Source organism: Helianthus annuus, chromosome 15, assembly GCF_002127325.2.
Source record: "Helianthus annuus cultivar XRQ/B chromosome 15, HanXRQr2.0-SUNRISE, whole genome shotgun sequence".
Lineage (NCBI taxonomy): Eukaryota > Viridiplantae > Streptophyta > Magnoliopsida > Asterales > Asteraceae > Helianthus > Helianthus annuus.
This window is the reverse complement of record NC_035447.2, coordinates 6,979,641-7,003,962: the sequence shown is the minus strand read 5'-3', so window position 1 is coordinate 7,003,962 and position 24,322 is coordinate 6,979,641. Positions and strand designations below refer to the sequence as shown.

The 24,322-nt window shown below is 35.9% G+C and overlaps 3 protein-coding genes across 4 annotated transcripts; 1 reads left to right on the top strand and 2 right to left on the bottom strand.

Annotated features, from left to right (window-relative positions):
* Positions 1–2,966: 2,966 nt before the first annotated feature.
* On the bottom strand, positions 2,967–11,872 carry LOC110910413 (autophagy-related protein 9). Its single transcript, XM_022155066.2, has 9 exons — positions 11,606–11,872; positions 8,694–9,339; positions 7,976–8,296; positions 6,645–7,047; positions 6,345–6,551; positions 6,191–6,268; positions 5,625–5,695; positions 4,470–4,580; positions 2,967–3,984 (listed from the first exon to the last, which is right to left on the bottom strand). The coding sequence occupies exons 2-9, from the start codon at positions 9,263–9,265 to the stop codon at positions 3,159–3,161; spliced, it is 2,589 nt and encodes an 862-aa protein (XP_022010758.1). The 5' UTR covers positions 9,266–9,339; positions 11,606–11,872; the 3' UTR covers positions 2,967–3,158.
* A 1,015-nt stretch (positions 11,873–12,887) lies between these two features.
* LOC110910414 (CDT1-like protein a, chloroplastic) lies at positions 12,888–15,277 on the top strand. The gene is made up of 7 exons (XM_022155067.2): positions 12,888–13,331; positions 13,435–13,554; positions 13,653–13,887; positions 13,978–14,550; positions 14,630–14,831; positions 14,920–15,010; positions 15,093–15,277. The coding sequence occupies exons 1-7, from the start codon at positions 13,057–13,059 to the stop codon at positions 15,148–15,150; spliced, it is 1,554 nt and encodes a 517-aa protein (XP_022010759.1). The 5' UTR covers positions 12,888–13,056; the 3' UTR covers positions 15,151–15,277.
* Positions 15,278–18,274: 2,997 nt separating this feature from the next.
* LOC118487352 (50S ribosomal protein L33-like) lies at positions 18,275–20,711 on the bottom strand. 2 transcript variants are annotated; one of them, XM_035984127.1, is made up of 2 exons: positions 20,585–20,711; positions 18,275–18,650 (listed from the first exon to the last, which is right to left on the bottom strand). In XM_035984127.1, exon 2 carries the CDS (start codon positions 18,640–18,642, stop codon positions 18,466–18,468), a length of 177 nt encoding a protein of 58 aa, XP_035840020.1. In that variant the 5' UTR covers positions 18,643–18,650; positions 20,585–20,711; the 3' UTR covers positions 18,275–18,465. The 2 variants fall into 2 exon arrangements, with proteins under 2 accessions (XP_035840020.1, XP_035840021.1); XM_035984128.1 differs by lacking the exon at positions 20,585–20,711 and adding an exon at positions 18,718–18,798.
* Positions 20,712–24,322: the final 3,611 nt, after the last annotated feature.

Here is a 24,322-nt window from a genome sequence, read left to right as displayed (position 1 = left end):
TAAGACTGGGGTGTGGTTTAAAACCCCTAGGGGCTTTATAGTGCAATGTCAGCGTCATGTCACATATGGGGCTTTAAATCATATCCCTTTAACTTGCATGCAATGGTTTAAAGCCCATATTAAACAAAATACAAAAAAAAAATAAAGAGAAAAAGATTTGATTGGTTGAAAAGAATGGGCCCCACCTGCTTTTCCCTTTAACGCTCGTTACTGCAATGGCGGAGCATCGATGACGCTCCCCCTTTGACACGCAGGGGATGGAGTAGGGGCGCTAACGAGGCTGATGTTGGCAGGGACGCTACATCACACCTCCTGACCTAAATAGTTCATTCTTACAACAAATCAAGACCCAAACAAAATAAACCATAGATTAAAACTTTTATACAATTTTAATTTAAGTTTAAGCAAGACAAAAATAATTTAACGTGCCACACAGCAAGCCTTCTTGTTTCTGTATGCTATCAGACCCAACCCAAGTTCGAAAAAACAGCTCAACACTGCAGCCCATCAAGCCTTTTTGTTATTTCTTGGCCAATATATTGCAGCCCACTCTTCTTTTTTTTTTTTCTTTTTCTTTTAACAGTCTTTAATAATGATAATTGACTTTCAAAAGATATGTTTATACGGGTTAAGTTATTCTACAAAAACTTCTAAGTGTAAGAAAGATTTATAGAGTGACAAGTGTCCAATAACCTAAACTAAACCCACTACATCACCACCTAAAACCTAAACACCCACCCCCACCCCACAACCACCAAAAACCTAAACCCCCCCCCCCTCCCTCGGGTAAAAAAAAACTATACCTCACCAAAAAAACCTCCAAAAAACCTAAACCCCCTCCCCCCCAAAAAAAAAAAAAAAAAAAAACCTAAAAAAATATCTAAAAGAAACTAAACACCCACCCCACCCCCCGGTAAAGAAAAAGTTTTTTTTTTTTTTTTTTTTTTTTTTTTTTTTTTTTTGTGGGTGATGGGGGAGGGGGGTGGGGGTGGAGGTTTAGGTTTTTGGTGGTGGTGGATGTTTATTTTTTTATTTATTTATTTTTTTTTGTAGTGGGTTTTTTTAGGTTATTGGACACTTGTCACTTTATAAATCCTTCTTACACTTCTTACATTAAGGATCCTTTGTATTTGATCCTAATCCATGTTTATACAAACATCCATCTCTTATACATACGCGTAGAGGTGTACAAATCGGTTTTTTTTAAAACCGGTTACGGTTATTAACCGGACCGGTTTTCTTCGTTCAAAACAAAAACCGGTTTTTTTAATAACCGGTTTCGGTTACTAACCGGTTTTTCAAGTCCAAAACACTAACCGGTGTAACCGGTTGGGACCGGTTATTAACCGGTTTTTTTCAAAAAAACCGGTTTTAACCGGTTTTTTTCAAACCGGTTTCGGTTAGTAACTGGTTTTTGGGATCAATAATAGTAACCGGTCACTAACCGGTGGTTCGGTTATAAAACCGGACCGGTTATAAAAAAACCGGTTAAAAAAAAACCGGTTTCGGTTTTTTTCCGGTTTCAGTTCTAAAACCGGTTTTTTTGTACACCTCTACATACGCGTACGCCCAATGTATCTAATCGAATGGTTATAAAGTACCTTTTTAATTCTATGTGTAAAAACATCCATCTCTTATATGTACGACCAAGATGTATCTAATCGAATTGTTACAAATTGCCTTTCTATATCTATACTATATAATAAAAGAAACCTATTGGGACACTTGTCATTTTCTCATTTAATTGATTAAAATTATTAATAATACTATTAATAATAATATTTTATCTAAATTAATACAAATTCTTATTATTAATAATATTTAATCAAATCTAAAATCTAATCTAATACAAATTTTTATTATCAATAATATTTAATCAAATCTAATAAAGTTGATATTAACTTTCAAATAATTAAAAAAAATCCACCTAACATCACAAATGTTTCTGTTAAATTCGATTAATTAATTTGTTCAACAATCACTATAATCTTTATCATTCAGTACCGTTAACCGATTTATCATCATACAACCTCCCACATATTCAATCATATGATTTTTCAATCTTATATTATTAACTAAATAAATAAAGATTAATATTCAATCTTATTCTACTTTAAATATAAAAAAATCTGTTAGTTCAGATTAATATTCAATCTTATCATACTTTAAATATAAAAAAAATCCTTAGTTTTTTTAAATATATATATTTTTTTATTATTTGGTATATAAAATCGTATTTATTCAACCCATGTAATACATGGGGGTTTTTAAAAATATAACTTTTTATTATTATTTGGTAAACAATATTACATTTATTCAACCAGTGTAATACAATGGTTTTAAAGATATAATTTTTTTTATTATTTGGTATATAATATTACATTTATTCAACCCGTACAATACATATGGTTCTTATAGATATAACTTATTTTATTATTTAATATATAAAATTACATTTCTTCAACCTGTGCAATAAACGAGGCTTTTAAAAAGATAATGTTTTATTATTTGGTATATAAAATTCACTTATTCAACCCGTGTACGGGGTTATAACCTCGTTCTATATATACAAACATCCATCTCTTATATGTACGGCCAAAGATGTATCTAATCGAATGATTAAGAATCACTTTAAAAAATCAAACATGTTCCACGTATTCTAAGAGAAATAAGCAACTTCCAAATCAAATTAAACCGGACTTATTGTTGCATTTTCCTTGTTTGTTTCAATAATTAGTTTAATAGTTTTATATTTATTTTAATATTCATTTTTATATATATTACTTAAAAAAGTAATATGAAAATTTTAAGCCAAAAAAGCAAACTGCAGTCGATGATTTTAGTGTTATCAAGTTATTTTAGTTTAACGAAAATTTTCCTAAAACCAAAGGGTTATCCCGTTAAACATGAATACGAGTTAAAAGGTGTGAAGTACACTTAACGAGATTATCATGAAGTTGTAGGTATATAAACAAATCATCAATCCTGGTTTATCCGGTTTCTTATTTACATCAACTACGCGAATCTGTACAGTTGAATCATCTTCCAAACTAACGTTTTCGACTTTAATTTCCTAATCGAATTTATATACAATAAAAGAATGTTCTAACAGTTTTTTTTTTTTTTTTTTCCAAATATCACCCGAAAACACAAATATTTCACAACGAGCTCCTTCGGGTTCTTGGCGGGCTTTGAGAACGCCTTTCATAAATATCATCAAACGGAAGATCGGATTTTCCTCCCTCGATATCACCCATATAAAACGTCTTCGATAACACGTTTGACTTTGACCCCCTCCAGTCAAACGGTTGTTGTTCAAAGCTTCGGTTCGAGTAATTATCATGGTAGTCGTAATCTTCTTGAATAAAGTTTGGTGGCTCAAGAAAGCTAGTTTGAGGTCCTGGGCCTGGGCCCATCACTCGTGAAACACCACCACCACGGGCCCACCAGTGGCTTTTACCGGCCGGGCCCACATTGCCCGAATAATGATGGTGTAGAACGCTTCCACGTGATAACGGAGCAGACGTCGAAGCTTTTAGATTACTCCCGATTCGGTCCTCGAAAAAGCTTCCCCAATTCTCGTCATACGGGACCAGCTCCCGACCTAAGTCGGGTGGGTCCCACACGTTTGCCATGCTGTCCTCTATCGGCGCTGACTCGACGTCACGTGGCCCGTGATGTTGAAAAGATGTGTAGTACCAGTCGAGAATGTACGGGTGGTTGTTTTGAACGAGATCAATGAACCACATACAATCTCGTTGGTACGCGCTTTTTGAAACGTTGAGGCCCGTGTCCCGTGAAAAGTAGCTGTTTGGGTCACCTTGCGCTGGGCAGGTAGGGGCCCACTGCGGCAACTGGTTCGGGCTTATATAGCTTGGTCTTATACCCTGTTCTTGAAACTTGCGTTCCTTGAACGCCTCGAGTGTCGAAAGGAATTGTTTTCCGTCGGCGCTTGGTTCCCATGAAGGATAGCTAGTTTGAAAGCTGCAAGAAAACGTAAAATCAACAAAACTTGCATTTTTTATCGGAGAGTTAAATGCCATTTTAGTCCCTGTGGTTTGGGCCATTTTGCCAGTTTAGTCCAAAGGTTTCATTTTTAACCTGTGGGTCCAAAAAGGTTTCACAGTTGCCATTTTAGTCCACTGGGTTAACTTCATCCATTTTTTTTGTTAACGAGAATGCCAATTTGGTCATTTTGTATGTAATTTTGTTAACTAAAAGGGCAATTCAGCCATATAAAATGACTGAATTGGCCTTCTCGTTAACAGAAAAAACGGATGAAGTTAACCCAGTGGACTAAAATGGCAAGTGGACTAAAATGGCAACTGTGAAACCTTTTTGGACCCACAGGTTAAAAATGAAACCTTTGGACTAAACTGGCAAAATGGCCCAAACCACAGGGACTAAAATGGCATTTAACTCTTTATCGGATGAAAGAAATGTTGAATAAGTTTGGGGCTCGGGAATACCTTAGGAACGATTTCTCCATTTTCCCCTGCGAACTTCTATAAGCACTTGACGAGTTATGTGGCGACGCATACTTGCTATTTCCATGTTTTTGGAAGTCGAATAAACTAAAACTGCAAACATAAAGATCATCAAGTGATTTTACTCAATATTTCCCTATTTTTTGTAATTTTTTAACGAAAACCGTTCAACCTCCACTTGTCAAAAACCGGCTAAGTACACCCGTGAAAAGTGACAACCAACTAGTTAGGGGCTATGTGGTTAATGTGATAAAAAATCGGATATCAGTCAAGGACCGATATTTGAGATATAGGTTATCACGGTGGGATATCGGTAATTTTAATATCATTTAGGATTTATATATATAGCAATTCAACACTAACAATTCAGTATACTTTTAAAACGCTAATAATTGTAGCAAGTAGGAACGGATTAAGACTTAAAACACTAACATTTAACAATTAAGACTTAAAACACTAATAGCAGCAATAAGAAGATATACGAATGGTGGAACTAAGAAGAAAGGTACTGATATCGGGAAAATCAGTGATATATCGGCAGGGGCGGACCCACATAGAGTGGGTCGGGGTCCCCGGACCCCAATGTTTTTAAAAAAATTAGTAGATTCGGTATATTAAATTGTATAAGGACCCCATAAATACAATTAGGTGGACACCATAAAAAGAAAAGGAAACCTGGTGTAGTGGTAAATCTCTCTCTTTACCAACAAGAGGTCATGGGTTCAATCCTTGTATAGCTCATTTTTCCTCTTTTTTATTAAATCTAGTTCAAACCTTGCTATGACCCGACCCGAACGAGGACCGACCCGGAAATTTTAATGTTTTGTTATGAAAGTTTCGACACCGAAAAAAATGGACCCCATTGAAAAAAATCCTGGGTCCGCCACTGTATACCGGTCAATTATTGGTGAAATATTAGTCAATATCGCCGATAATATCGGCACCGATATCTGACACCGATATTTTACCCGGGGACCAATAACCCATATATCACCGATATTAACTGCATAGGTTAGGGGTCCGGATCGATTTTAACAACATTGTACTATACCTTAATTGGAGATACAGAAACTAAGCTGCATGAGAAAAAGATTAAAGTAAAAGGAAAAATGAAAAAAAAAAGTGGTGCATATGAACCTGCAAACATGACCGACGCCTTCAACATCAATAGTGAAGTCCTCGATGAACTGCAGAATCTCATCAACCCGCTGCACCATGGACGCATATACATATTGAGCTAAATTAGGAAAAAATACAAGTTTTGTCCTTCATCTTTATACCACTTTTCAGGCGGTGTCCTTTTTAACGAATGTTGACAGGCGGTGTCCTTTACTAGGTATTTTGTTGCAAGTTTAGTCCTTTATACCCAACCCAGTTAAAAAAACCTGTTAATTGTTGACAGGCGGTGTCCTTTACTAGGTATTTTGTTGAAGTTTAGTCCTTTGCCTAGGTATTTTGTTGCAAGTTTAGTCCTTTACACCCAACAATAAACAGGGTTTTTTAACTGGGTTGGGTGTAAAGGACTAAACTTGCAACAAAATACCTAGTAAAGGACACCGCCTGTCAACATTCGTTAAAAAGGACACCGCCTGAAAAGTGGTATAAAGATAAAGGACAAAACTTGTAATTTTTCCGCTAAATTATCTAAATTTATAATATACCGATTTTTCCTTTTAAGAGTAATAATAAGTTAATAACAATACCTTTGGTACTACAAAGATAAGCAAGAACGGAGTTAAAAATATCGAAGCCATCTCTTCCAGCAACAACTTTCCGGTGTACTACGTAACAATATACATTTCCACATCAGCATCACAATAAAAAAAAAAATTGCAAATTTTAGCAAAAAGGGTATACCTGGAAAAGAGTCTCGAACTCCACTCGAACAAATTCGGTATTTTCTTTACCGCGCCATTTTTTCGGCATATAATGCGTGTGTTGAACCGTTAACGACATAGTCCCATGTGGATCAAGTACTAAAAGTTCATCCGACACAAGAGCCCGGCCTATGGCGGTTATCGCTCCGAAAACAGCTGCATACCAAAACAAATTACGTCCAAAAATCTGCAATCATAAAGGTCGAGACTTTAGTCAAAACGGGTCGGTTTGACTTTTCGGGTTATGACAAAAACGTGTGACGAAAGTACGAAACATTACATGGCCTTCAAGTAAAGATTCATCAACAAAAGCGATGATGATCAAGATTGCAGCAAAGCCACCGGAAACGAAAGATATGAACTTTGCGATGATTGAAAGAATAGGTGACGGGAATTGCTTTAGATAATCCGACGCGTGTGTAACGCTGCTGTTGATACGGTGCTTGAACAGATGATTCACCTCGTTGAATTCCCTGAATATCCATTTTGAAAGATTTGACCATCTTCTAGAAGAAGCGGTACTAGGATGCTTATAAAATTGTTCTGCGTGTGTTAGAAATAGATACACGAGCATAAAAACGACAAGAAACGGAGATAGAAGAAGCATTGCGATCCCGACAACCATTAGCCTTTTCTTTAAAGTGTTACGGTCCCTAACAAAGTCCTTTCTAATACAAAAGTTTCTGCAAAAGAAATTCTATGATGTTAGTTAGTACACATGACTATAAATACACCTTTTTTATGTGATCAAGATTCAAGATATACATAGCCGGAATATAGGCCGCAAACGAACAGAACGTTCAGCGAACTGTTGTGGCCGGAAGTTCGTTAATAAAGGAATGAAACGAACAAGAAGTTTCGTTCATTTATTTAAATGAAGAAACATGAACAGATGCCACGTTCGTTCATTGATGTTTGCGAATGTTCGGTAACGTGTTCGTTTATGTTCATTTGAGTTCGTTTATGTTCATTTGTGTTCGATGGTCCATAAGTGTTTTTAGGTTTTATATTCATGGGCGAAGCTTAACAAGGGCGGGAGGGGGCGGCCGACCCCCCTATCTTTTTACTCAGTAGTTGAGAGTATGTAGTTTTCGTATAGAAATTTTAGGGTATATACGTTTTCGACCCCCCCGGTTTTATAGAAATTTTTAGGTCCAGTGACTCCCCCCCCCCCCCCCCCCCGGTCGGTAATCTCAAGCTTCGCCACTGTTTATATTTATTTTAATACTTTAATATTTCAAAATTCCAATAAATAAATACTTAATAAGTATCAGTGTATTATATATTAAGTTCATGAACACGTGTTTGTTTTCGTTAGTTTCCATTTCGTTGCCTAAAACTAACAAACGAACACAAACACGTTCATTTTCTTAACGAACAAACACGAACATAAATCCCATTCGTAGTTCCTTAACAAACGAACACGAACAAGGTGTTGTTCGTATTAGTTCGGTCCGTTTGCAACCCTACCGGAATTTACCATTCAAAAGTAAACAAGTCGAAATCTGCAAAATCACTTTTTCTAATTTTTCACACTACAAAAGTCCATTAGACTTTTTCGATGTGATCAATATCAACGAGTACTTTACGATAGAAATAGAGGTTACAAACCTATCAAACATGCTGTGTAATATGCACCAATTTAGAGTCCATTCAAGGGTCTTGGTTAGCATCAGGCAATATCGTGTACCATCGGGACCTTTCTTGATGGTGGGACCCGCACCTGGGACCCACGAAGATATCGGGAAGGCTAACACACCTTTATTCAACATTCCAATCAAGTAGTTTTCCTTCCTCATCAATCTCATCACAATATCGTGTGCCGAAAGATCCTTGACCACACATAGTTGTCGTGTTTCTTGAATTTGGACCACTTTTTCGAGAATCGATGCCCATGGCATCGTTTGCATCTCATTGTCGGTTACGCCAAGACTTGCAACCAAAAAAAAAAAACGAATAAGTAAACTTTGCGTACTTCAAACAACAGAAAAAACCTCCAAATTTTCATTTAGAGTAAAATGCCAAAATCGTCCCTAAAGTTCAGTCATTTTTGCTTGTTCCATCAAAAATGACTTTTTTTTTGCATTTGAGTCCTTCAGGTTTGCGTTTAATTGCGATTTTCATCCTTGAGTTTGGCAATTTATTGCGACTTTCGTCCCTCGAAATTTGGCCAGCAGGGATGAAAATGGCTGCTCGGGGACGAAAGTCGCAAAAGTGGTCAAACCTCAGGGACGAAAAATGGCATTTTACTCTTTCATGGTGTGTTTGGATGAGCATTTTTAAACAAATATACAAAAAGCCCTAAATTTAATTACCCACTATTGAATACCTGTTAATGTAGAATTGGCGTATGTCGAGTGTATCCTTCAACTGTACAAAGAACCGTAGAAAGCAAAATATCCAATAAACGAAGGTGATTCCCAAATAACCGAAAATAACAACCTTAAAAGTCGTTAAAGGCGTCAAAGGATGTTCATGAAGAGCCTCTTTCGCAAGATCACACGGTTTTATCCCGGATTCAACAGCATCCATCCCACATTTCGCTTTTCGAAGACCATCCCAATCAACAAACAATATAAAAAAGCCCGAAAAACATATAGTAAACGCCAAACTCAAAAGCTCAACGATCCACTTAATAATGATGCACCATAGACCTTTTTCACAATAGTAGCTATAGAGTCTCTCGAAGAATAAATCCAAATCGGCTATCGGTTCGACTTTGAAGCTTTCACCGTTTAGAAGCCCAGACGGGCTTTCGCTACCAGGACTCGGGGCCCGTTGGTAATCGGATAACTCGATTTCAGGGTTAACATTGTCACTAAATGGTGTATAAGATGATTCACCGAGTAATTTTTGTTTTAAGTTGTGGAGGGTTGTGGCACCTATTTGCCCACCGAACATTGTTATATAAGATTATAAATATGCAGGAGAAGGTCGTCCATCCCCCAACGACGTTCGATGATTACACCAAGATTCTGAAAAAGGTAGAAAATCATGTAAGCATCAATCAAGAATCGCATAACCAAACCTCGTTGGTAGTTATTAGTTAGCTAGCAAACGGCCTCCAACTTTTACTTTCTAGCGTTTTAAATCTTTACGGGTCAATAATGGATGTTTTTAATATAGTAGGGACCGGTGGTCCTCATACTTAATAAATTTTAATAGCTATATACCTACTTTGTTGCTACTAGTATCGATCACCATACCCCATAATCTATTCAATAAGAACATTATACTAAACCACATTCTCACACATAAAAAAAAAAAAAAAAAAAAAAAAACAAATGGCCTGCAACCAATTCAAATAAGTTTATTATTCTTTTTTTTAGACCACTAAATCAGGAACTAGAATATCAGATTATTTAAAACAGAGACGATTACAGACTAATGGCAGGTAGACGAGCAACAAGTTGCGCTGCTACCCCCTTCTTAATAGCAAACCCTACCCTGCTAAACACAAAATTCTGCCCCTTAACATGCGCGGTGTTATGCAACTAGAATTGCAACCGAAATATCAATAGCACGTATCAAAGATCAAGAAAACACAAAGTTTGAATCTTTATCACAACAATCATATCACCCAAACACAAGTTATTTTTCTCGAAGCAATTCGGTGCAAAATCAGTTGCAGACAAATTAAATCCGCATCAAAAGATACAACAAATTCGACTCGGGAAACTTAAAAAAAGCAAATAGTTTGATCAAACAAGAAATTCGAACTATAAATCCCAAAGAATGAATCGAACAAAATACTGAAACCCCAGAAGTTATTCGGAATTTCGGATATCATACGTTTTTTATATTATACCACATTGTCACAAGAAAACAAGAACCAACGGGCCCACACCAATAAGTTCTATGATAGTACTTGTCTACTTCAACATTCAAATGTCGGGAAACATAAGATAAGATCGCTACAAGACGACCAAATATAGCATGCCTAACATGTAACAACTTATATGTATCTACTTATGTATAACATCACTAACGAATATAATCAAGTTTATGCAACTAGAATATATCCGATGCATCAACTTCTCTCACAAAAGCAACTATCGAAGATCAATAAAGCAACTAAAAAGTCATTAACATCAAGTAAAAAAAACACAAAGTTTGCATCTTTATAACGATTTAAATGACCCAATAACGAGTTATTGTTCTTGAAGCAATTTGGGGGCAAAATCAGCTGTATATAAATTAAATCCACATCAAAAGATTCAACAAATTCCACTCAGGAAACATCAAAACTTGGTTTTAAAAAGCGAGAGGCGTACAAAAGCGACGAGGTAAAACCGAGGCGCACAAAAGCAACGAGCGCAAAAACGGTGGGCTTTTCGTACCCGAGGCGCAAAGTGATTATATAATTTTTTTTATATGTATCCTATAGGTTTTTAGCATCTCTTATCCAAATTATAGCTATAAATAAGGTTTATATATGATTTTACCCATAAGTACAATCTAAAAAACCTATTGCACAACAGTTTGATGCTTACATACAGCATAAAAATACCCTATGTACATGAGGCGCGCGCCTCAGGCCTAAAAACCTCTAAAAATGCTTTTTTTTGGAGCTTTTCGTAAAAAGCGCGCCTCGGGCTACCTAAGGTGCCAAGGCTTGCGCCTTGCGCCTAGGCGCGCCGCTTTTTAAAACCCAGCATCAAAATAAGCAAATAGTTAGTGCAAATGTGCAACTCATGGAAATCCCAAAACACAAGGGAAAAAACACCGTTTAACGGACAGTACGTTGATCCCAAAAAAAAAAAAAAGAATCAAACTATAAACCGCATAATTGAATCGAACAAAACACTAAAACCTCAGAAGCGATTTAGATACTATATGCATTTTATGTTGCATAAACATTATTATATACCACATTTTCACAAAAACAAGATCACTTACAACACCACCAAATTCAACATGCCTAATATGTTATAAGTATCTATTTATGTAACATAACTATACAATTAAATAAAGTTCATGCAACTAAAATATCAACAGCACCTGTCAAAAAATCAAGAAAGCAACTTAGAAGTTAACAGAATCATGTAAAAAACACAAAGTTTGCATCTTTATAACAATTTTAACAGCCCAATAGCAAATTACTGTTCTTGAAGCAATTTAGGGCAATATCAGCTATAAACAAACAAAACCCACATAAAAAATTCAACAAAATTAACAAACAATTTGCCCAAATATCTTGGAAACCCCAAAAATCAAAACCCAAAACCCGAAACAGTTTACCTGTAAGAAACCCAGATGACAAACCACCGTTAATCGATCAAAAACCAAGAATTTCAAACTGTAAACCGAAGAAAACTGAATCAACGGAACCACTGAAACCCCAGAAGTGATTGAGAAATTGAAGTGGAATACGAAAACGATTGGATATAAGAAAGCGAAAAGATGAATAAAAGAGAAATCTTGATGTGATTGCGTGAAGAAGAAAGTGGAATTGTTTTTATGTGTTGCAAGAAAGCTTTTGTTTTGTTTCTCTCTCTAGAACTTTGATTTAACAAACAAGACGAAGAAGACGTGAGAATGATAATTTCTTTGTTTTTTGTGATCGGTTGTTTGGGCTTTTGGTTAAGTTGGGCCCAATGGGCTGTAAAAGTTGGGCCGGTTTAAATGGGCTAGGTTATGTGAAGTTTGAATTGAAATGATAACGGCTAAATAATTGAAAATTGTTCCAATTAAGAACTTGTAACCTAATATAGCCGCCAACGGTCATCTAATGGAAGCATGATATATATGTGTAGGATTTCAAAAGGTTTACACATCTTTGTGAGTTGTTTGATATTTGTTTCTTGGGTTTCATTTACGCGATAACGATTGTTGCTTTAGATATTTTTCAGGTGACGTTAAGTTGAAGAATCTTGAGTTTGTTGGAGAAAAAGGATAACGATACTACATCTTGTTGTTGAGGTAAGAATTGGCTCGGAGATATAATCAGGTAATCTACTTTTTTTGTTCATTTGAGTTCGTGTGAGAAAAAAGATAACGACTCTACAATTCATTTCTGATCGAAGAGATCGTCTTGAATATATATAATCAGGTATTTGTTTTTGTTACTTTTGAATTTTGGTAGAAAAACGACGACTCTACAATTCGTTATTGATATAAATTGTTTTTTTTTTAATTCTTTTGCTATTGATTTAAATTGTTTTTTTAATTCTTTTGCTTTCTATTAATTTGATTATATAATTTGTTTTCTTTTTACTGAGATTATTATATTTAACGTTATTTTTTCAAATTAATCGATTTAGAGTTTAATTCGTGATTACGGGTTTAATTGTATTGAAATCGGATAAGGAAGATTTCATTTTGTTTAAACGTTTTTTAAACTTTAATTATAGCTAACGTTTTTAAAACTTTGAAGATCTCTTTTTTTTTTTTTTTTGAAAAATATTTTACGAGAAAATAGCCTTTTTGAAAATTTACAATTACCGATTTGTCTGTTTGAAACTCAAATAAACAAAACGTCAAAGTATAAGGGTCAAAACATAAAACTTCTAAACTTACAAATAACTTCCAACAAACACCCCTCCCGCGTCCACGTCAGATTTCGCGCCAACGCTGACCTGTCACTCATCCACGTCACCATTCGCGCCAAAAAAAACCTACTATTTCACCACCATTCCCCACCATTTCCATCTTCATCCCTCTCATCACAGACACACACACACAAACACAGAATGAATTCAACCGGAGCCAATACGTCGTCGTTCGAGCCCAAAAAACTTCTCCGATCATCATCCGTCAGAGAACCACTCAAAACGCCCGAAAAACCTGCAAATCCGCCGCGAAGAGTTCTCTCGCGCCGCCAGCAATCTCTCCGGTCAGTTAAACAAATACGAGAAGCAGCGAAGCAGCTCCAGAAACCCGATCTGAAACCGTCAGATCCGTTAACATCAGATTCAACGGAAGTCGAGATCGTGAAACCTAACGCCGTTAAATCACTTCCGGAAAAGTAAGTCAGATCTCCAAATTCCAACCGTTTTCACCTTCAAAACATGTTGTTCATTACTTCATTACTGATCTATTTTTTTTTTTTTTTTTTTTTTTGTGTTTAGGTATGAAATGTTGAATAAATTCTTTCATAGCTTAACATCCTCTGTTAGACTGCTTCGATTGAAAGGGTCTATGTCGTCGTTCACGAATATTAGCCGTCAGGTTCAGAGCTTAACCGATAGGTATACTGAATGAATGATTTGTTACATTCTGTTGTTGATGTATTACTGTTTTGAATAATAAACTGAATGATAGTTGGTTTTCTGTTCATATTTTGTAGGAGTTTTGGTTATAATCATTTAGGTCAGCTTAAGTATATCATGCCAGAGGCAATTGAGATCAAGAAGATCCTTATTCGAGACGATCGGACGAGTTGTATGAAGCCAGATCTTCATATCACTTTGAATTTCGCTGTCGTGTTCAATGACGAAAAGATGAGTTCTGATAGCAGTTATTTACGGTTAACCAGATTGTTTCGATCTCGGCTTGTTAAGTTTTGTAAATCCAATCCTGAGGTATAATATGATTCAATTTGATTTTGACATATGTTTTGAAGTTTATATGTTGCTTACAGTTTTTTGATATGTTTTGGTGGTTGTAATTAGGGGGAAGAAGTTCCACAGGAGGAGTTACCCGAACCGTTTAATCGATCGAGCAGAACGAATTCAAACGCGATTCAAAAGCCCGATACAGCATATCCGTTATACGAAGAGCAGCCGATTGCAGCATCGCATATGCCACCATCGTTCAAAAGACGTTTCTCAAAACAAGTTCCAATCGAAAATGTAGAAACAGATAAGAAAAAATCCAGTGTGTTAATTGAACCTCAAGTTGACCATAGCTCCAACAATGTTATGTCACCAGTAAAATGGTCTGCAAAGTTACCCGAAACGCCAATCAAGGGCTCGGTTTCGACTCCGTCGAAGCTTGTTTCGACGCCATTCACTGCTACACCTGCGCAATCAGCGCGAGCACCGGTGAGGTGTCTTATGACGCCAGACGAAGAATCAACGATGTCTCCTAGCAAGTTAACCCGACGTTCAAGCGGTCGAGGATTAAGATCGATAACATTCGATACTCCTGTGAAGAATAAAACCGCACCAGCCAAAAGGGTGTCATCCGTTGACTATGACGATGACGATTTATCCGATATTCTCTCGCATGATCTGCTCGCATCGGTAATCTTGTTATAGAAATCTTTGTATGCATTTTTAGTCATGTGGTGTGTATGTTTTGACTCTTGATGGTTTGTTTCAGATTAGAGAAAGGGAACTGAAAGTATTAGAGGAAAATAATCCGGAAATCTCGCAGGCGAAATGGAGGAAACAAATGATTGCTCGATTACCGAAGCTATTCGACACGCTTTTGTTTTACTTTCAATCGATTAAGCGGACAGTTATTACAAAACCGGAGCTTGTGAACCTGATTGTTTCAAACCAGTTGGAAATTGTTGACCCAAGTAAGTCAACATGTTCATAGTCAAAGTTTCGACTAACTCCACTAATATAGATCCATTAAATCTATAATCTTGTTATCAATGTTTACAGGAGAAATTGAAGAACAACTCAGATTGTTGCTAGAGCTAGCTCCTGAATGGGTTTATGAGAAAACAGCATCTAGTGGTGATCTTTTGTTTTGGTAAGACCATCTTCGTAATATCGAATTAGATACATTCGGTTCGATACATTGTTTATTGACAATTTTTTTTTTAAATTTGCAGTGTTAACAAGATATCAAGCCCAGAGTCGATACGCACAAGACTATCGGAGGCTAACTAAGAGAACTAATTTAAATAGCTCACATAGACAATTAGTGATTCTTAGTCATTGTAATCTTTTAGATTTAGGTTTTTTGTATATGAGTTTTTACTTTTGGAATAAGAATATTCGTGTTGTAGTCTTGTAATCCCGGGTTCTAGTTTCTTGTTCCTGTTTTTTCTTTATCTATAAAAGTTTTTGCCGTTCGAAAAATAAGAGCTTTGACGTGGGATAAAAGGAAAAACTTGTTTTTAATAAAACTCCGATGAAGCTTGTTTCGACTCCACTAAGAGTACACTGTTTATGACCACTGGAGGAAAGGTAGATAGCGCCTAGTAAATTAACCAGGCGTTTAAAGATCGATAACATGCGACAATCCTATGAACCTGTCAAAAGGTATCCGCTGACAATGATCATCATCATCATCATGGTCTTCTTCCTAAGGATCTCCTTGCATTTCTTGTCAATCGATCACTGGTCTTTACATGTGCATGAGAAACGAGTTGTTACAGCCATCAATAGAGGAGCTTATGCAAATGATGATTTCAATCTTGAACGCGAAATCTACAGCTCAGATCATTGTAAGACGAATGAAGTCCACAAGAAAGATCCCCTTATACAAATATGGGATGGTCCAAGTTTTAAGGACCTTATAGTAACCTATTATTCGCATCGCGAATGGAAAAAGATGGAATAAGAAATTTCTGACTCTCACCATAAAGGTTTTAGACTGTCGACAATATGTTGCAAGTTTTAATTCATTGGCTGAGATAGTACCCTATTCAATCTACCCAAAGTCTAAGCTTAATGAAATAATTATTGGTGGTTAGCATCGGAAATAAGAGGGCATATTAAGGTTTCAAAGCCTGCCAAAAAAAAACAATTTATAAATATTTTACCTTTTGTTTAGGCTCTATTCAGTTGCCATTTTATGTCCTTGTTTAACATCATAGGCAAAGTATTTTGTTTTATGCTGCTTGATTTGATATATTAAATAAGAAAATATGCATTAGTTAAACCACTTTTCGTCGTTATTCATCGTTTTAACCTTGAAATCACCGTCGTTTCTTGTTCATTTCATGTCCAACAGTTGTAATTCTTGAACCAAGAATCTTTTATCTACTTATAGCAATAAGATTTTCGACATATCAAAAACCAATTATACAAAACTAACTATACACTAGTGGATCTTTGAAGATGATGCAAAGAGAACTATTGGAATTTAGAACACCCCAACATCCATCTTTAGGCACCAATAATTGGGGCGGTGCATCTCCTATGTTAGCTAGGGAAATACCGAAAGAGTCCTTGGAACAAAGGTATGCTAGGTTCAACACCGTTAGAACACATGATGAAATCTTTCCTACTTATGTCTTGCCTCAAAGTCAAGGTCAAGGTCAAAGTCAAACCAGTAAATCGTTTCGAAAGGGGTACTTGTTGAAGTTGATATGGCCGGATAAAAAGACGAAAGGGAAGCAAACCTTGGGTGCTAGATTAAAGAAAAGGAGATGGTTGCCTGAGTTTGACCCGAAGGGGAGATGGCCGCAAGGTTGGTGATCCAAGTTTGACTATGGAAAACGGGTCAACGATATGACAATGAGTTTGTTTGAAGTTCGGTTATTGAATCAGATATTGTTTTTTTTTTTTTTTTTTTTTTTTTTTTTTTTTTTGCATATAGCTGTTGAAGATCTATGTGACGGTGTTCTTGCTTTTGAGTCTTGAATTTATGGTTCATATATTTGCTTGCGAAACATTATCTACTAATCTAGTATCATAAGTCGGCAACATCAACTTCAAGTTGTTTCTTTGTAAGCCGGTCAATCTAGTTATGTACAAGTCAATTCCTTGTAAACGGGTCGACTTGGTTGTGTTTTGTGTCCCGTTTCTTTACTAGTTAAGACTTCGTGATTCGACACATTGGGTTGGTTTTGCTCTAGCAAGTTGTATATCGGTTATGGTTTGCCCTATATCTCGGTCCACCTTTTCCAATATTAGGTGTTTTATAGGCCCGTAGGGCTAGAGGCGGAAATTTCAACCTATATATTTATGTTATGGCGATTTGGGTTGTTTTATCTCAAACCGGATTCGAGTTGGTTTTATCTTAAAGTGACCAAACTAGTGTATAAACCCTCAATTAGGTTAATCTATGTGCATACACCAAAAACAATAAAAAACTAATCAAACAAAACACAATAAAAAGCTATAAGTGGCAAATTTAACTTCTAAGTATCAATTTTAACTTTTTATCATATCAAACACAAAAATAGAGCAGTTAACTAAAACCGAAACCTTTGTTTTAAAGGCGTTAATCACTCCGAAACGCTTATGATCTTGAAAGTCGAGGTGTGAGGCAAAGGTATTCACCTCACGAACACGAGAAGCTCGATATTCATAAAGTAGCCAAATGAAACTTCATGTAAAATGCGAAAACAAAATATCATTTGTACCACTAGCATCCGCCATATAACCACAACATTTTTTGCGCTCATTCAAATATTTGTCCTACATTCATTCGCGAAGTGTTTCCTAATAATTGCTGTACCTCACAAGATTCTTTATAATAAAACGGTTTGGAAGATTTATGCATTTCGAATAACCTTAATGAAGTAAAATGATTTAGAAGGCAAGAGCGCATCTGAAATCGGTTATGTGAGTATCTGATATGTCAGATTGCATAATCTTCATATCCTAGTGGGTGAAGGGTGAAGTTCTGGCACTACGCAAACCTAACATGAAATTTGTCGGTTTGGATTTAACCTAAACGGATTCAAGCCAGTTAGTTTTTGTTTAAGCCCACGAATGTGTTTGACTAAACGGGTCGGATTCCAGACAACCTGGCAGTTCATGAATTGACCCGTTTATATTTATGAAAAAATGTTCAAGTATTTATGACAAGACTTAAAACAATCGGGCATATAATGTCGACTTGAAAAGCTAAAAAAAAATGGACGTAATGATATGTAGTTTAAGTGCAACTGTTTTATAAATATTTATGTTTTGGGGCGTAAAATTGCAACTTTTAAAAGTAATATACACACAAAAAAATTAGGTCGAGTCGTGTTTAGGTTCATGTAAAATCTATCATCCCGTGAACACGCCCCATTAACCTTCGCTATGACTATATCTATCTAATAAACAACTACAATGTAAAACAAGGGTTTAAGCATTAAAATTTACTAGTAGGATTATTATTTCAGTTTCTTCCATGCATAAAACCAGACCATGGCCAAAACATAAGTTATGATCATAGAAAACTAGAGCTAATTCATGTTCAACAAAATCAACAAGACATAACAGTAATCACCGAATGATTACCATCGTAAAACCTGGCTGAAATCATTTCATCTTGGCCTCGGTGAATAGAACATGACGATTGACGCGCGGATCATACTTTCTGAACTCAAGCTTCGTTTGTATCTTCCTCGGATTCTTCTTCTTCACGTAGAAAAAACCGGTCCCTGCTGCTGACACGAGCCTTATAAGCACTGTGGCACTTTTCTTCTTCTCCCCCATTCTTCAATCTACAAAAACCAAACAATGAGCATGATTTAGCCTTCCATAAATCATCATATCACAACACAGAATTACCGATTCGTTATTTAACTTAATGTAGTTTTAGCAAATCAAATCTGAATTGATTTTGCTCTAACTCCAATCCTGTTAGATAAAAATTGTGGCTTCAAATCATAGTTGTTAATAGCGGATAGCGGATGCTAGCGACAAGCTATACGCTACGTAACGATAGAGATGAAACAGCGAGAGCTCGCATATGTTTAGCAACACACTAGAAGAAAATTTTAGAAATATTTTATAAGTGTATTATATCCAAAGAGGCCGGTTATTGTACAATTGGCCTTAACGCAAGGTTTAAAAGAACGGAAACGAGTTTCGAGGCGTTTTCCCTTCGCCTCACGAGGCGTAAGGCCGAGGCGGTATTAATAAATAAATATAAAAATTATATATATTATAAAAATAATAATACTACCTAATTTCATCATCGGATTCATCAAAAACACACTTAAAAAAGACATGAAATGCTTGAAATTAACACAAAAAGTCAAAAACTTCAAAAACAGCTATCAAAATCCCCTGAGGCGCACCTGAGGCGCAGCTTTCTTAGCGCCTCAGCCCCTTTGAGGCGCATATACATTAAAAACACCATGAGGCGCGCCTCAGACTTGTTTTTTGGCCGTTTCGCCTCGAGGCGCACGCCACAAACGTTTTTAAAAACCATGCCTTAACGTACAATGCGTACACTGTAAAAATATAACATGCGGTTTCACAAACCTGGACAACCTATATCATGCGGCTTCATAAACCCGGACAGCCCATGCGGATTCACTAAAACCCGGACACCTATAACATGCGGATTCACTAAACCCGGGACACCTATAACATGCGGATTCACAAAATGGGAAAATATAACATGCGGATTTCCTCTACTTCACAAACCCGGACACTATATAACATGCGGCTTAGCAAACTCGGAAAAATATAACATGCGGAATACTCATCGCGTACGCTCGTACGTTAAGGTCAATTGTATTTTACACTTTCTCTATATCCAAATACGCTGTTTTATACGTATATTTAACAAAAAAACCTAAAAATCGCGCTATTATTATTAACTATTAAAACAGATAAAAAAAAAACTAAAATCTCGCTATTTACTCGTTATGGAGGCTCCAAAATCAGATAGTGACACACGAGCACTTCAAATAATATGAAGTCAAGCCTAACAATCGAACGAATAACAAACAAAAACAATGCAGTGTGGAAAAGATAAAAAACTTAGAACAAGTAGAGATTTAAAATTTTATGTTTTAATTAATAACTGCATACATATTTCTCAAACTAGAAGCAATTTATTAAATTAAAATTGATGCGATTGTATATATAAACTCAAGTTTAGAGATCAATCACAGGTTTAGCAACTCACATTAGAACTTATATCGCTTAACTTTTCAAACAATTAGTCCGTAGCTTCAAATCACACATTCAGTTTAAATTCCCATTCAATGTAATTAGAAAATTGAAAAAAAATTACAAACAAAAAGCTTGGCGTAGAACAAATCCTTGTTATAAGTTTATAATCTATTCTCCGCCAAGCTTTTTGTTTGTAATTTTTTTTCAATTTATTGTTTTGAGTTTTATTTGAATCAAAGGTGTGTGAATTGTGATTTGTAGCTATTATTTCATTTCGTTCGAATAAGAAATGGAATTAGAGCAAAATAAATTCTGATTCGAGTTACTAAAACAGCGATTCATTTCTAAATTTGAATTCAAATATTCAATAACAAAAGACAATCAGTTGTATGCAACCATAGTCACATAATTCGCTGGTGATTTTCGTTTTGGTTCGTCTGATCCAATTCGCGGTACGAACAGGATCCGGGTTCGCAAGGGCAACAATTCAAATGTAATAGAGAAGAAATGGTGGCTAATCGAAGCTTACCTGCTTGCTTGCTGGCTGACTTGCTGAATCGTAGAATGAAAGAAAGAAAGAAGATCTGTCAGTCAGTCGGCTGTTTGTTTTTTAGGTTTAGAAGATGGACAAGAGGACGACGGCTGCTTTAGTTTAGTTTAGGGTTGTTTTAATTTTATTTCTATTTTTATTTTAACTATATATATATATTAGAGTAAATTACAAAAATCATAATTTAGCCCTAACTCAGTTAATTTTTGTGGTTAAATCTTACCAAATGGACCCCCGCATGAGGGTGTTTTTATGGTTAAATCTGAACAAATGGACCCCACATGAAAGTAAAATAATTAAAATACCCTCGTGTGAGGTCCATTTGGTCAGATTTAAGCACAAAAATTAACTGAGTTAGGGCTAAAGAACATAACTTGCAAGGGTTTGCAAACATCAAGTATGTTTTCTGTAATTATTGAAAATAAATGACACAGTTTGCAATTAGTGACATGTCGAAATAACTAAAGAATTAAAATATGAATGCTCCGGGTATGTCTATATATTTATAACTTTGAGCATATATCATATCATGCAAGTAGTCCAAAAAATATAATAAATAAAAATAGAACATTTTAACACCTAATGGGCTCTTCAAACCACTAACGGGGCATTGGGGCTTATCATATGTAATAAAATATACCCATCAAAAAACAGCCCAGTCATTGCAAACCACAAACTTGATTTAAATGGAAAATGAGTAGTGGCAACCAATTTGTATTATACTATGTATATGTGACCCATATGTCTACCAATGTACATTGACTCATCACATTATGCCATTAAACAAGTACATCCATGAGACATGTAAACAAGGTGTTGGGCTTTTTATTGAAATGGTAGCCTAAAATAATCTAAAGTAAAGTAATCTCATGTATGTACTCGCTTTTTGGTACAAGCTCAAGTAAACCCTCTATCCATTGTTTATATTCTAACCCTTATCAAATAACATGACATACATTATACACACACATGCATACATATGCACATGTACGATGTATGCAAGTGTTACTGCATGTAGTACACTAGTTCAAGATTTTCTAACTTTCGGCCTATCTTCTTAGATGAAAGATGTTAGAAGCAATGTTGTTTGTGGAAGTTAAAAAGTAATAAATAGTGGAAACAATGAGATCAAATGTCTAGAAATCATCTTATTCTAAGTATAATTATTATAACATGATAGAATGAGTTTATCAAACAAGTTGAATAGCAAACAAAACTTAGGGGTTGTTTGTTTGCCTCTTAGTGGTTCAGACCTCTTACTGGTTCAACACTTAATGGTTCAGACTGTTTGTTTCGCGAGCAGATGTCTGAATGGTTCAGACATTTGCCTCGTTCAGCACTTAACCATTCAGCAGTTGCCAAAGAGCCCCTTAATAAATGTTAAGGTAAATATAAATAACAACTATTATCACCATAGTTAAAGTTTAGTTAAATATTTTCTAATTCAGCCCATTCTACGTTTTATTAACAAATTATTTTTGTGATTAGGCAACATAGAAAAGTTCAAGTTTAGAAGATAATGATTGGGAGTTGGTCAAACATTCCTCTAGATGAAGATACAGCTTGTGTGTCAATATATATTTGCTTAGACTATAAATTATATATAGGCTATATTTTTGTATCATCTGGATTACACCTGTGAATGATTGCATGTGAACCACTTTTCTTATCTTTATTGTCTTGTGCTACATCAATGCCACTTAAATAATGACCATAAGATATTGTTAGATCAGTTAAAACTTGTGCTTGTTTTATGAGTTTAGAAATAAATAAATGAAACTTTTTAGTGAGTATGTGTGTTTTAAGAAGATTAGTATGCAAATTATAAGATCATATTAAAATTATATGTTAAGTATTTATCCATATTTAAGATGCAGACTACATGACACTAAAGAAACACCAAAACAAAAGCATAATTGTATCATTGCAATCTATCTTTATTGTATCAAACATGTCTTTAGATGGTAGAAATGTAGGTGTGTATATATATATATATATATATATAGGGGAATGTTCATTTGAGAAGAAATTTAATGTGAGAACAAAAAGAATTTTATCTACAAAACCTACACATATCAAAACCTACACATGACACTAAAGAAACACCAAACTCAAAGCATTAATTTTTTTCTCTTTAATTAATTAGTCAACTAATTTTTAATTATCCTACATATAATCTACAAAACCTACACATATCAAAATTTTCCTACATATACCCTACACATTATAGAATTTTATCCTAAACAATCGAAATTTATCCTACACATCTCGAAGTATATCATACACAACTCGTAGTTTATCCTACACAACTAGTAACTTATTCTAGACTTTAAATTAAGTTGTTTTTTTTTAATTTGGAAAAAGTATATATTTTGAAAAGTAGTTATAAATTTAATTTAATTAGTTATTAAAGAGGAAGAACACAAATTAATGATTTATGTAACTTTACCAATACACCATTATATTAAAATTAAATGCATATATTAAATGAAGTAAAATGAATCATCCTTATTGGTTGAAACTTCTTCTTTTTTCTTCTTAGACCATAGGTAATGGTTAATGCCCACTAAGGGGCATTTTTCATCACATCATCATCATAAGAAATTCCATTTCACACGAAAAAGGGCAATTACAAAGCAATGGCAGGTAGTCGGGCAACAAGTTGCGCCGCCACCCCCTTTTGAATAGAAAAACCAATTCTACTAAATACAAAGTTTGAAACCTTTAGCGACGAAGAATTACTGTTAACGACTTTTTGAACCCGATTCAAGAGTCGCACAGCGTCAGGAGCGAGACCACCAAAGGTATCAAACGCAAACGGGACAAACACATGTTGATTCTCCCGGCAGGCTTTCTCATGTTTTGCCACTTTGCTCGCCTCTGCCTTGAGCACCGCTTGCCCTACAACAAAGCCCTTGTCCTTGAGCCCAACAAGGGGGGAGACTCCAGTTAAATCTACACAAGCGTGTTTCCCCCCTTCCCATCCAAACACAAGGATGTCCGCCGGGCGTAAAGTGGACCTCCCCTCTAAGGGGTCAGTCAGGAAATTTACTGGAGCCTCCTTTTTGGCAGAGATCCCGGCCCGCTTAAGAACATCACATAACACATCTCTCACCCAATCATGCCGATATTTAAACCCTGGTAGCTCTTTACAGTGGATTGCGTGCTCGCCGAAAGAATCCAAACACGCTTTGCGGCATACCGGACAAGGCTCGTCAACTGGGAACAATGGAATCATCAGTCGGTATCTAAGGATAGCACGATATTCCACAGCCGACATGTGTTGCCCCAAGCCTTCAATAGGTGTGACAGACAGAAAATCCTGAGCATGTGGGGCACGTAGACATTCAAACACAGCTCTTTGCCGAGGGGATAAAACAAACTTCTCTTCAAACCTCTTGACAATTCGGCCATATAAGGCATTCGCCAGAATTTTCTGGGATTTAGGAGGGGCGGTGTCTTTAATGTAGAAACCGCCAATATCAAGGTCGGGAAGAGAACTATGCAAACGGTCTAACGCACTCCTGTAATCGGAGTCCAAAACATCCCCACCACATTCTCGGAGTATGTGGTTTTGTAAACCCCAAGATTTGAGCCCTTGAAGCCACGAAAGCATATGAAGAGGCATCCTCGGCCGTACAAATCCCTAAGCCTCCAAACCGGGTCGGGAGAGAAGCCAACCTCCACTGGAGATCTCCAAAAAAGGCACCCCCACAA

Bases quoted from the DNA above. Each gene is read 5' to 3' on its own strand.
- LOC110910413 (XM_022155066.2), bottom strand. From the start codon at position 9,265: ATGTTCGGTGGGCAAATAGGTGCCACAACCCTCCACAACTTAAAACAA. The intron at 8,297-8,693 runs GTATTCAATAGT...TTTGGTTGCAAG, and splicing joins CGCCAATTCTACATTAACAG to TCTTGGCGTAACCGACAATG. The intron at 7,048-7,975 runs GTTTGTAACCTC...TTTCTTTTGCAG, and splicing joins TTACACAGCATGTTTGATAG to AAACTTTTGTATTAGAAAGG.
- LOC110910414 (XM_022155067.2), top strand. From the start codon at position 13,057: ATGAATTCAACCGGAGCCAATACGTCGTCGTTCGAGCCCAAAAAACTT. The intron at 13,332-13,434 runs GTAAGTCAGATC...TTTTGTGTTTAG, and splicing joins GTTAAATCACTTCCGGAAAA to GTATGAAATGTTGAATAAAT. The intron at 13,555-13,652 runs GTATACTGAATG...CATATTTTGTAG, and splicing joins GTTCAGAGCTTAACCGATAG to GAGTTTTGGTTATAATCATT.
- LOC118487352 (XM_035984127.1), bottom strand. From the start codon at position 18,642: ATGGGGGAGAAGAAGAAAAGTGCCACAGTGCTTATAAGGCTCGTGTCA.